The sequence below is a fragment of the Neofelis nebulosa genome, chromosome 1 (assembly GCF_028018385.1).
Source record: "Neofelis nebulosa isolate mNeoNeb1 chromosome 1, mNeoNeb1.pri, whole genome shotgun sequence".
NCBI lineage: Eukaryota > Metazoa > Chordata > Mammalia > Carnivora > Felidae > Neofelis > Neofelis nebulosa.
In genome coordinates this window covers 242143862-242157265 of record NC_080782.1, presented here as the reverse complement: position 1 = coordinate 242157265, position 13404 = coordinate 242143862, and the positions used below count along the sequence as shown (strand labels likewise).

The 13404-nt window shown below is 42.1% G+C and overlaps 1 protein-coding gene across 2 annotated transcripts in view; it reads right to left on the bottom strand.

Annotated features, from left to right (window-relative positions):
- XPO4 (exportin 4) overlaps positions 1 to 12870 on the bottom strand; it is a 123375-nt gene extending 110505 nt beyond the window's left edge. The window contains exons 1-2 of one of the 2 annotated variants that reach the window (XM_058690189.1): positions 12529 to 12870; positions 9872 to 9915 (exon numbers count right to left, since the gene is read on the bottom strand). Coding sequence is in view for 1 of the 2 variants with exons in the window: in XM_058690179.1 (XP_058546162.1) it covers positions 12529 to 12597 (69 nt within the window). In the remaining variant the exon portion in view is untranslated. The remainder of the gene's footprint in view (positions 1 to 9871; positions 9916 to 12528) is intronic. The other variant, XM_058690179.1, reaches the window with a different exon arrangement.
- Between the last annotated feature and the right edge of the window lie 534 nt (positions 12871 to 13404).

The window sequence follows — 13404 nt, the reverse complement described above, 5'->3', positions numbered from 1 at the left end:
TTTTTATTAAAAATAATTTTTTTTTTTTTTTTTTTTTTGAGAAAGACCGCGAGAGGGCGGGAGGGGGGCCGAGAGAGAGGGAGAGAAAGAGTCCCAAGCAGGCCCCGTGCTGCCAGTGCAGGGCCCGATGTAGGACCGGATCTCACAAACAGTGACATCCTGATCTGAGCTGACCTCAAGAGTTGGGTCCCTGGGTGGCTCAGCCAGTTAAGTGTTAAGCATCTGACTTCAGCTCAGGTCGGGACCTAACGGTTTGTGGGTTCGAGCCCCAGGTCAGGCCCTGTGCTGACAGCTCAGAGCCTAGAACCTGCTTCCTGTGTCTCCCTCTCTCTCTTCCCCTCCCCCGCTCACACTCTGTCTCTCTCTCTCAAAAATAAATAACCACTTACAAAAAATTAAAAAAAAAAAAAAAAAAAAGAGCTGGAGGCTTAACCTATGGAGCCACTCAGGAGCCCCTAATAAGCAAGTTTTTGGTTTGTTTGTTTTTTAAGAACTATTTGTAATGCTTGCTATTTTGTAATTTTTGTTTCTTCTCAGCGGTATTAAAAAAAAATTTTTTTTTTTTAGTTTATTTATTTTGAAAGAGACAGAGAGAGTCTGTGTGAGTGGGAGAGAGGCAGAGAGAGAGGGAGTGACAGAATCCCAAGCGGGCTCCACACTGTCAGCACAGAGCTCCATGCAGGGCTCAAATTTACAAACTGTGAGATCATAACCTAGCTGAAATCACGAGTCAGAAGCTTAACTGATGGAGCCACCCAGGCACCCCTCTTAGAGGTATTTCGAAGAATAAATAGAAACTTTACTTTTTAAAAATTAGAATAAAACTCATTCTAATTTGAAGTCACTTATGAACCTACTAGACCCTTTTCTAAGATCATAATGGGATCTTAGCCATCTTATGTTTATTACTTTTTTTTTAATGTTTGTTTATTTTTGAGAGAGAGAAAGAGAGCAGGGGAGGGGAGCACAGAATCCGAAGCAGGCTTTACACTCCGAGCTGTCAGCACAGAGCCCAACGTGGGGCTTGAATCACAAGATGCGAGATCATGACCTGAGCCGAAGTCGGACGCTTAACCAACTGAGCCACCCAGGCGCCCCAGCAATCATATTTTTAAATATCTTGAAATATTTTGTCATTTCACCATTCTAAGGACTATGTCATCAGAACTCATCAATTATTCCCAACTATGTTAAGGCTAAAATAAGAACAAAATTTAAAAGTAAGAAATGATTAAATCGCCTAGAAAAGTAATGCAATAGCAAAATAAATCAACACTATTATATTAGCCTCTTTTTCTTTCTTTTTTTTTTTTTTTACTACCTTGCTCAGAGTAAAGCATGACCTTTCAAGAAAGCTATAAAAGAAACCTGGAAACACCATTTTAACAGTCTTTATTTTATTTTGGGTTTTGTTGAATAGTGCTGAGATTTCAGAATTCTTTCTTTTCCTCCCATAATGAGAAAGAGAAGAAAACTGACAAGACACAATTATGAGGTGAATCAGAAGATGATGCACAAAGACAAAAGAACAGCACTCTAGATGTACACAACACAGGAGCCACTGGCCACATTTAGTTGTTTAAATTAGTTTAAATTAAATTAAAAATTTAATTCCTCAGGTGCACTGGCCACATTTCTAGTGTTTAATAGCCAAGTGTTACTAATGGTTATCACGTTAGACAACACAGATATAGAAAATCCTATCACTGCAGAAAATTCTAATGGACAGATTCTATTAATGATGATAAAATTGATCATATAAACGTAATCTCTGAAGCACCTGGGTGGCTCAGTCGGTTAAACGTCTGGACTTGATCTCGGCTCAGGTCATGATCTCAGGGTTCACAGGACCAAGCCCCACATCACACTCTGTGCTGACGGTGCAGAGCCTGCTTGGGATTCTCTCTCTCTCTCTCTCTCTCTCTCTCTCTCTCTCTCTCTCCCTCTCTCCCTCCCTCCCTCCCTCCCTCCCTCCCTCCCTCTCTCTCTTTCTGCCCTCCCTGCCCCTTTGTATGCACTCTCAAAATAAACATATAAACTTAAAAAAAAATCTCGGACCCTGTGTCTATAGATGACAATGTTCCGGATCACTGGTTCTCAACTGAGGCAATGTTGATCCCCCAGGGGATGTCTGGCAATGTCTAGAGACACTTTTGTTGTCATAACTGGGAAGTGCTGCTGGCAACTAGTGAACCAGGGTTCAGGATGCCGCTAAAAATACCTGATGCACACAGCAGACCACAGCAAGAATTATCCAGCCCGAAATGTCAACAGTGGCAAAGATGAGAAACCTTGTCCTAGTTTTCTAGAGAACACAAGAATCAATGAATGCACTATATACTTCCAAGAACAAGAAGGAAATGAGAGTATCCTCATCCAGTCAGTCATTACACAAGAATCACCTCATTACCCAATACTCTGTAATGAGAACATGGATCAACTTGTTCTGCTCAGAGGATATGTGACACTTTCTTTTATTCTTACTCTTTAACGAGGTCTGCATAAAAAATTGCTTGATGGAGTTTGTTAAGTGGGCAAGTGTAACAAGGCAGGTGTGTGTACAAAGGTGATGAAAAATTCACTGTCTTGATCATTCTAATTAGCATTTACAAACCTAAAAAGTTTTAATTATGATGCAAAGGAACATGGTCACCTTCTCTTCATCAATGTTATGTGCCACCAACGTTTGCAAAAGTATCTGTTTTGATGATTCTAGAGCAAGGGTCAGAATTACAAGGTAAAACCTATTAAAGATACAGCATCTGACATCTAGCATCAGCACCTACTGCATTTTAACAGTGGCAATGCCATAACCAGAAGTAATGACAGAACCTATGAGAATTACATGAAATCTGGAATCGGTAGTTACCAATCAGAAGAACGCAAAGAGACACAGGGCCACACGCTAGACATGTGCTGCCCAATATGGAGGTCACTGTCCACCACATGTGGCTATTGACATGAATTAAAATTTTAGCTCCTCCATGCCACTAGTCCCATTTCAAGTGCTCAATGGCCACATGTCACTAGCAGCTACTGTACTGGAGAGTGCAGATACAAAACGTTTCCCTCAACCCAGAAAGCTCTGTCGGCACTACTCTAGAAGAAACTTAATCAACTGAACAACTATTTCCCGAGTGCTGACTCACAAGCTTACCTTGACTCATGTGCTTTGATGCAATGCTATCCGATACATTACAGTACATGTGCCAGGCACTACCCTAAACACTTTCCTTTTAATGTAAATGAAATCGTTTAATTCTCACATTAACTGCACCAGATAGATATTACGATTTTTCTATTGTAGAGACGAAGAAACAGATCCACAGAGGTTAACTGACTTGCCGGATGTCGCACAGCTACTTGGAGGTTAGAGCCAAGAAGAATCCAAACAGTCTGGCTCCAGAGCTGCTGTGTTATACTCAATTTCTAAATTCCAACAATTTCTCATGTGTCTAATAAAGCAACAGGGTGACTTTTCTAGTATCTCATCCAAGTAGCTTACTATCACACTACTACTGTTATCTAATTAGTCCTCTAGCCCAGCCACAAACCACAGAATAAAGACAGACCAGCTTTCTAACATTATTAATTTTATCCAGAGTGAGTTCAAATGATTTTATATTAAAACAGAGACATTATGAATCACAATGAAATTTCTGTTAACTTCTAAGGGAAAAGTTGAGAAATTTGGGGCTTCTATAAGCTATTGCAGGATACTCCCAGCTTCCCCGAAATATATATTCACTCTCCTTTACCATAAGAGTCACTGTGGTGTTAAAGACTTTTTTAGAATATTAATGTCCCCCACACCCCCTCCCAGCTTTTTGCTTATAATCTCATCATCTCTTTGCTGCACAATTTTAACAGCCTCCTAACTTGTCTTCCTACCTCACATTGCTTCCCTCAGTCAGATTTTCACATATGGAACCACAGATCTGACAAGTCACACTACTGGGGACATTCAAGCTGAATTATTGTGGCAAATGAGGCCTTAAGATAACTCAGCCCCTTGCCTGCTTCCCTAGGCTCATCACAAAGTACTCCCTTCCTCATTTATTTGTACACTTTTTTCCTTCAACAAGTATTACTGAGCAAATACTATGTGCAAACAAGCTAACACATATTAGAGTCTAGCAAAGGAGACCAACATTTATTTGTTAATCACACAAATAAATGTAAAATCTCAAATGTGCTAGGTGTTATGAAAGACCTGCACAGTTATCTAAGAGTAGGACACAGAAGTCTCACCTTGCAGGGAAGCTGAAGAAGGCCTTCCTGAGAAAGTGACCATGGAGAGACCTGAAGGCTTAGATGGAAGTGAAGAATATTCTAGGCAGAGGGAAAGATATATGAAAGGTCCTGAGGCAGAATGAAGAACAGGACAAAGACTGAAAGAGAGCTAGTACGGCCGATGCAGAGAAAAAGCAGAAGAAGGGTTCTAAGAAGCCGAAAAGGCAAAACTTACTCAGAGCCTTGCAAAGAGCAAGCACTAATAAAACCTCACTTCAAACCTGGGTAACCTGCCTCTGAAACCTACTACTATGTTTTATGCCTTCCCCTACAGCAGTCTGTTCATATTACTTCAGCCCATAAACTATTGCCAAATGCTCACTATATGCCAGGCAATGTGGTTCAGACACAACCATGGGTCAATGATAAGCAAAAACAAACAGAACCCCTGTCCTCGTGAAGCTTACAATCCAGTAGTCAGTTCTATAATCAAATAGCACAAAATGGCAGGTGTAATAAATATCACTAAAGTGGATGAAGCTATGAAAAAATAATGTACCCTAAGAGTGGTCGGGCTACTTTGATAAAATAAACAACTACATTAAGATCTGAAGAAGTAAACGTTGGGGCGCCTGGGTGGCGCAGTCGGTGAAGCGTCCGACTTCAGCCAGGTCACGATCTCGCGGTCCGTGAGTTCGAGCCCCGCGTCGGGCTCTGGGCCGATGGCTCGGAGCCTGGAGCCTGTTTCCGATTCTGTGTCTCCCTCTCTCTCTGTCCCTCCCCCGTTCATGCTCTGTCTCTCTCTGTCCCAAAAATAAATAAAAAAAAAAAAAAAACGTTGAAAAAAAGAAGTAAACGTTAACTAGGCAGAGAAAGGAGAAGGGTGTTCCAAGCCAAGAGAAGACATACACGTAAGGGCCTGGAAGGAGCGTATCAAATGTGATGGCCTGAAGCCCAGCATGCTATAGCCAAAGGCCAGCTTCCTGGACGTGTGATCTGTGCAGTCTCACAGGGTCCAACCCTCAACAGGGCCCCTGGCTTAATGCGACACTCAGCTTTCACTGTCCTGAAATTCTTAATGATTTTATTTCCGAACTTGTGTTTCTTTTTTTTTTTTTTTTTTCAATATATGAAATTTACTGTCAAATTGGTTTCCATACAACACCCAGTGCTCATCCCAAAAGGTGCCCTCCTCAATGCCCATCGCCCACCCTCCCCTCCCTCCCACCCCCCATCAACCCTCAGTTTGTTCTCAGTTTTTAACAGTCTCTTATGCTTTGGCTCTCTCCCACTCTAACCTCTTTTTTTTTTTTTTCTTCCCCTCCCCCATGGGTTTCTGTTAAGTTTCTCAGGATCCACATAAGAGTGAAAACATATTATCTGTCTTTCTCTGTATGACTTACTTCACTTAGCATCACACTCTCCAGTTCCATCCACGTTGGGGCACTTGTACCCCAGTGTTTATAGCAGCACTCTCAACAATAGCCAAATTATGGAAAGAGCCTAAATGTCCATCAACTGATGAATGGATAAAGAAATTGTGGTTTATATACACACTGGAGTACTACATGGCAATGAGAAAGAACGAAATATGGCCGAACCTGTGTTTCAAAGCCCAATTTTATTTGGTAGCAAGATTATGCTTAACTAGCACCCATTAAACACATCTGCAGAAATAGGATGGCCTGACTTATAAATTAATTTTTATTCAGGTTGAGCCATGATACAGCTTTTAGTTTTCTTTGAGATAAAAAATGAACAGTCAAGAAGGCAGTCACAGATTTTAAAACACATCAATATTCAATCTTATCAGAATGACATTAATTATATGTGATTCAATGTTTTATATTGTAAAAAATTCAACCTATATGGAAACAGAAAGGACTCTTGCCACTTCCAATCCCATTCTCTAGACAGCCATTCTTAAAGGTTTAGCATACATGGGGCGCGTCGGTGGCTCAGTCAGTTAAGCGTCCAACTTCTGCTCAGGTCATAATCTCATGGTTCATGAGCAGTTAGACTGCTTCGAATTCTGTGTGTCCCTCTCTCTCTGCCCCTCCCCAGCTTGCACTCTGTCTCTCTGTCAAAAAATAAACATTAAAAAAAAAAAAAAACCTCTAAAAAAAAGAATATCACCACTATTTTTATTGTACTTTTTTTCCCCAATTCCTAGTTTATTAAGTTTTACATAAAATGCTGTTAAACTTTATCAACTGCCTTTGGGGTATCTATGATTTCAAACGTCTTTTCACATTTCTCCAGATCACTGGCTATGTTCCAATTAGTGGAGTTTAACACAAATCCAACTGCAAAATACACATTTAATTGAATTTTAAATAAAAATTCCCCACTAGTTTTTTTTTTAAAAAAAGAATTATATTAGTGGGTGATGGGATGAGCACTGGGTTTTGTACGGAAACCAATTTGACAATAAATTATATTTAATATAAAAAAAGAATTATACTAGTGCCAGTATTCTAATATCTAGTGCCACAGCAGACAAAACTGAAATAAATAAAAATGCTTACTCAATATAAAGCATCTTTCCAATAAAAACAAGTAAATGCTACAATCAAAATTCTTAAATTTAGGACATGTGCATCACTGATCAGAAAACAATAAAAGCACTGTACCTTATACATAGGATGGGCTCAGGAAATACCAACTGTTAAACAAATGTTCAAATATTGCCGAAGTTCGGCATTTGGTTCTCTCAGACCTTCATGCAGATGTATCCCTCTACCTGAGATACCACTATCCAACTGGAAACTTCCAAACTGTCGGCCATTGACAACTCAGCTTAAGGATTACCTGTTCCAAGAGCCCTTCCCAAGGTCCCCACCTCAATCTGAGACCGCTGTCCCTCCTCTGTACTCTCACAGAGCACCACTTTAGCCTTCCATTACGTTACTTATCAGCTGCTGATAGTTTTGCCTTTCTCCCTCATTAGACTATACTCTCCTTTCTACACAGGTCTTTCTCCTATCTCCTTAGCACACAGAGTATTATGCCTAGCAAACACATACTGAAGAAATGCTCCAGAATGGGTGAGTGGCCAGAGACTTAATTCCAGATCCAGAGTAGCTCTGTGACCACAGGCAAATCACTTACCATCTCTGAATCTCAGATTTTCTTTATTAAGCTTCATATCTCTTCTATTTCCTTCACAGGATTGATGTGAGAATCAGATAAGAATTTTTGGTATCGCACTACAATTTTGTAGATGCTTTCAAAATAGTAACTAGATTCCACCACAATAAAAACCATGAAAACCAGTCATGAATCTCTAATGAAAGCTGCATTTATATTTATTAAATCCATTTTGGTTTAGAAAAAATACAGTAAATTATTTTTCTATGAAGTATGTTAACATATGTACTCCATACTTTCTTATGTCAGTGCTATGCAGACTCGCGAAGGGCAATCCCCAAGAGCTCAAGTGAGCCAGGAAAACAAAACCAAGGAAATTCAAGAATATAAACAAATAAAGCACTCTTTGGGTTTATTATTCAAATGAATGTGATATTAATATTAAAAGAATACATTTTCCATTAGGATGTCTCTAAAATCAAAACACACCCTACATTTTATATCTGTTCATGCGCACACACAAAATGGAAACAAACTTCCTTTAAAATTCATTTACAATTAAAAAGAATTTTTAAATTCATTTACAATGAAGTGAACAAAGAAAAGCACAGGAACATATGGATTGTACAATTTTCACTGATGTAAAAAAAAAAATACTTTTTTTATTTTGAGAGAGAGCGCACTAATGCACGCATGAGCATAGAGGGGCACAGAGAGAGAGAGAGAGAGAGAGAGAGAGAGAGAGAACCCCAAGCAGGATTCACTGTCAGCACAGAACCCAACACAGGGCTCAATCTCATGAACCGTGAGATCATGACCTGAGCCGAAAACAAGAGTTGGACGCTCAACCAACTGCACCCCCCAGGCACCCCAATCCGTTTTTTAAAAATACATTTAAAAAATGATATGTGTCCTTCTTTGGGGAGAGGTGGGAGGGAAGAGTTATGCAGCCTCAGAACATGGTCCCTGTCACCCCTTGGTCCTAGCTACAAGGTTTAGATGTGATTCTGTTAACCCAGGGGCCTACCAGTTCTACACATCCTGCTGCATCTACAAACGTAAAATTGCTATCAGCATTATAGAGGCTGTGTTAGCCTTGTGCTGGTCCCATTGATTTATGATTACCCACAAATAAATATTTACATGTTGAAAAAGAAACAAAAAAATAAAAAATAAACATGACATACGCTCTTATATGCCTAGAGATTATTTTTTAATTTTTTTTTAATGTTTATTTATTTTGGAGAGAGAGATACAGAGCGTGATTGGGGTAGGAGCAGAGAGAGAGGGAGACACAGAATCTGAAGCAGGCTCCAGGCTCTGAGCTGTCAGCACAGAACCCGATGCGGGACTCGAACCACCAACTGCGAGATCATGACCTGAGCCGAAGTCGGGCGCCCAACCGACTGAGCCACCCAGGTGTCCCTATGCTCAGAGATTTCTAATATATGCACCCAAGAAACAGAACTGTCTGAAGAGATGGAACAGGAGCTTAGGGAACTTTTACGTTCCCCTATACACCCTTCTGTGCAGCTTGAATTTTTTACTATTCAGAAGGCATCTCCAAGATTTCTAAAATTAAGAATATTTATAGCATTCTCATTAACATAAAAAAGGAAAAACTATATAATGGGTATTATAAAAGCACAGGAAAAAAGGTATACTCAAATTTAACATGGATTGCTTAAGGAGGCAGACTGGGAGTGGGGAAAGGAAGAAGAGAGAGACTCGTTACTCTATGTATTTGTGTGCGGTTGCTATATTTTAAAATAATATGTTCCAGTACTGCTGTTATAATTTTAAATAACAGAAAACGTGTCTACGACATCACATTTTCAGGTCTGTGATGTAACCTGCTAAATTCATGCAGTCAGAGATAAGACTCTTACTGATAAGAATGTTATTAGCACAGAAGTATGATCCACATTACTTACTCTAGTATGCATTTAGTATCCTCTCAAAAATTCAGGGTTGGGTATCTTAAACAAAAAGCTGGTAACTGAAATCTTTTTTGGGGAAGAAATGTTCAGCACCTACTTACATAACTTTCCATTTGCACAATGTTTTCAGAATAACTTCACCTGCACAGTTACTAACCTACAAAAGTCCGTCCTCACTCTAGTGTGTTCACCTTCACATTTATTTTCTAGCAAGTAACCTCGCTTGAATCAGAAGATTAAGCAGGATTTACAAGAATCTACAGAAAATGCTCCCTATCACTATTTGAGACAGAGGAAAATCACTCTTTATGGTGAGATCTATAAGATCGATGAATATATTTTTCACTCTAAAGGTCTAATACACGATTTGGCAGCTTATCCAATAACCTAAATAGGACTGAATATAGATGTTTACAAAGAAGCAACTGCAATATCCAAAAACACATTTCAAAATTTCCCATCAAGCAATAAAATGTAACATTTATGGTATTATAAATACGTTGACTTTAAGAAGCAACATGGTTGAGTAAAAAAAAAAATTTAAGTTCTGAAACAGGAGGGATCTAGGTTCTGAATCACGCTTATCACTAATTTGTTCTGTGACCTACCTTTGGCAAGTCACTTCTACCTCTTTGAACCTCAGTTTCCCCATCTGTAGAATGGAAGGGAGAATGCTTAGACCAGGTGCTTATTGCTCAGGGTCTCTACTTCCTTAGAAAAGCTGATAAAAATCTATAAACCCTATTACCAAAAACGTATGTTTGCATCAAAAAATTTGTTTTAATTTCCTTCTGATAGCCATTGTGGACTCTCTAAGACCTGTGTACTAAATAAAGATGTCTTGAGATTCTTGCGCATACTAAAATTCGATGCCAATTTTCATAAAAGAAATCCATGGACTACCAAATGAAAAAACTAAGCAAAGTGATTGTGAAAGACATCACTAATTACTTGGAATCCCAAAACATAGCAACAACTAAAATAGATAGCAATTTCCTATAGGCAATATTTCTTCAGACGGATAAATGCTAAAACCATTCGCCCTTTTAAAAGGTATCTTCATGCTTAACAGTTGAGGATTTAACAGTCTTAACTATTCCCAAATGAATTAATATATTAGCTTTCTAGTCCCACTTCCCTTTAGGTTAAGAACCACAAACTGGTAACAGACAGACTTGAGTTGAAGTTCCCACTCTACCACTTTCCTCGCAAATTTGGGTAAATTACTTAGCATCTCCATGTTCGAGTCTCTTAATCTATAAAAGGAAAATGAAAGTAATAATAACCACCTCATAGTAATGATTAAAGTTAACGTACGTAGAGCGCTTGGCATAGTGCCTCGCACACAGTAAGCACTTAATAAAGTGAACTGTTATTACTAGTAATAAACTGGAATACAGTTTTCATGTTGAGAAATAACGCCATAATTGTTACTTACACATTTGTGAACAGTAAGTGGAAGCTTCCAAAAACAAATTTCCTAATTTTAATAACTTTTGTTTCAGTACTTTACTCTGGAAACATTAAAAAGTATGTAAACGGATATCCACACAACATACATAAGAAGTGGTGAGACAGAGCGGAAACAGCCCCAACTTTAGAGCCAGACAGATCTGAGTTCTGAACCTAAATCATCAACTTAGTAATTATGTAACCTGTGCCACTTAAACTTTCTCTCAACCCTGGAAAGCTGTTGCCAGGATTAATAGAGTATGTAAAGCATCAAACACAGTATCTGGCATGTAGTACGCACTCAATAAACAGTACTTATTACTATTCTCAGCTACTGTTCCAGATGATAAAACCAGCTTTGCCAAGGAGGAGGGAAGGTACTAGCAAACACAAATGCTAATTAACATTCAGGCCAGTGATGAAAGACACTAATTTTATCTTATCAATGTAAGAACTAAAGCAATGCTTTTTGGGGTCACATACTCCTTCCAGAGCCTAATAAAAACAGAGTCCCTGGCTCTTAGAAATTTTTTCAGATGTTTCAGGAAACACCATGTCAGGGATTTTAAGAACCTTGTATTAAGGGGGAATACTAGCTAGTTTTTTTCTGGACTTAACTTGCAAGAGTCTGAAAACTTTATCTACTCAGTTCTGTGACTAAAAGATTCACTTAGCTTTGCTCATAATGAAGCAAATATATCCTCCTTTCATTAGACTTCTCAATTTCGTTAGCTAAATTTCATGAGCTATCGGGTGTTGCGTGTGAAAACAAAACTTTATAAATCCAACTAGAAACTATGCTAGAATTAGTTCAAACACTTTTAAATGCGATGTTCGAACACATAATCCAAGCACTGAACCAAAAGGAAAAATGTTCAAAAAAATAACGAAGCTGGCTGTATTAGATTCTTGGAAAGGCTGGATCAATTCAAGCAATTTACTGAGCCTCTAACTTCCAACAAACATCTACAAACGCGGAGATCAAAACTTACAAATACAAAACCGAGCCAAAAAATGCATACGCGGTCTACGAGTAACTGAATAGGGTTTATCCTTACTTCTACTCCCTGCGTGGATTATTTTCTTTAAATCCCTTTACTCAGCCTCCTCAAACGCCCTGGGTAAATAACCTACTCATCAAACTGTTCACTGTACAGTGTAAGAACGAAGTCAACGAGCACCTTAGATTCAGCTCTCCTTTAATGTGCGACCCACAGGGAGCTTGGTACTTAATAAAGTTTTGCCCCAATGACCTTGGTCCCAAAGATTCCCCTCCCTCCCTCCCCGTCCTCCCACGTGCTGGCGGCTGCGGTTACCCCAGAGGTGGCAGGTCAGAGAAAGAGCTTGAGGACCCGAAGGCTCGGAGGAAACCAGCGTTGCTAAGAGCACCTGGGCTGGGCTATCCCTTCCTTTGTGGCACCAACTCCCCAGCGGCGCACACACTGCCCCCGACCAAAGCCCTGCGGGCATGACCCGGACCTCGCTCCCCGCGCCTCGCTCTCGACCCAGTCTGCGGGGCAGGGCGTACGGTGAAGACCGTGGCACAGGAAACCCTCTTTCCTACGGCACCGTGTTCCGTCGCCCGGCTGGGGTGCCAGACACCTGGGCGATGAGGACAGCCCCGGGAGGCGGGGGGAACGAAGGCAAGAGGAAAGTAGGATGGAGAATCCTGCGCCACGCCACCGCCACCTCCACTTCCAGGGCTCCCGGGAGGCCCTGGCCGGTCGCCGGCCCAGCGGGCGGGAAGGCCTGGCACGGCAAGGCCAGCCAGAGGCCCGCAGATGCTGGGGTACGGGGGTCGCGGTGTACTCACCATCAGAACTTTGGCCGCGTTCTCCAGCTGAGCGATCACTTCTGGGGGCCCCAGCGCCGCCGCCATCATGGTCTCTCTTCAATGACGCGCCATGCGCTGCATTATGGGAGCGGGCGCCGCGGCCGGCCAATCGCCGCAGCGACCCCGGAGCCTCACGCGCTCCCAGAGGCCGTCGCAGCCGCGGTTGACGCCGGCGTCGCGGCCCCCGCGGGCCTGACCTGGCCGCCGGGCTTGGAGCCGTGGGAAGGAGAAGAGCGTGAGGCGGGCCGCCTCGTTAGGGCGGGGGGCGCCCGCCGTCCCGTACCGGGCGAGGCCTGGGCGGTTGGCCCGGGCGGCGACGGCCGCGCGGGGCGGGCCCCCGGGGGCTCCGGACCCGCGCATGCGTGCTGTGCGGCGCCCCGGCCTCTCGGCCGCTTCAGCCCTCGTGCCCGTGACCCGCTCGGTTCCCTCCGCGGTGAACACACCCCGCCCGGTCCCCGGGCACTGCCCTGGACGCCGCTCCGCTCTCTGTTCTCTGACCCTCACCGTGTGCACCCCGGCCCCTCCTTCCCTTTCCACGCTCCACGCTGGGTAGGACCTCACTCGGAACCGCTCTCCCCATTTCCTCTCCCGAGAGTGCGCCTCCTTTCAGAACATCACTGTCCTCGGCGCCCCGAGTCTCTGTCCCTCCTTGCGAAAAAAAGGAGCATTCCAGGATAGAACGGTTCACTCTCTTAATGGAGGTCCCGCAGGAGGCTCGTCCGAATGTCTTTAGCCGGCAGATCACTGCGAGCTCTTCCCAAGGGCTGTATCAGGCTGGAGAGAGAAAAGGCAGGAACCCTAACCTTGACCGCCAGACTTCTTGGATTCAGAAAGAACTCATTGCCGCCTGTTTTG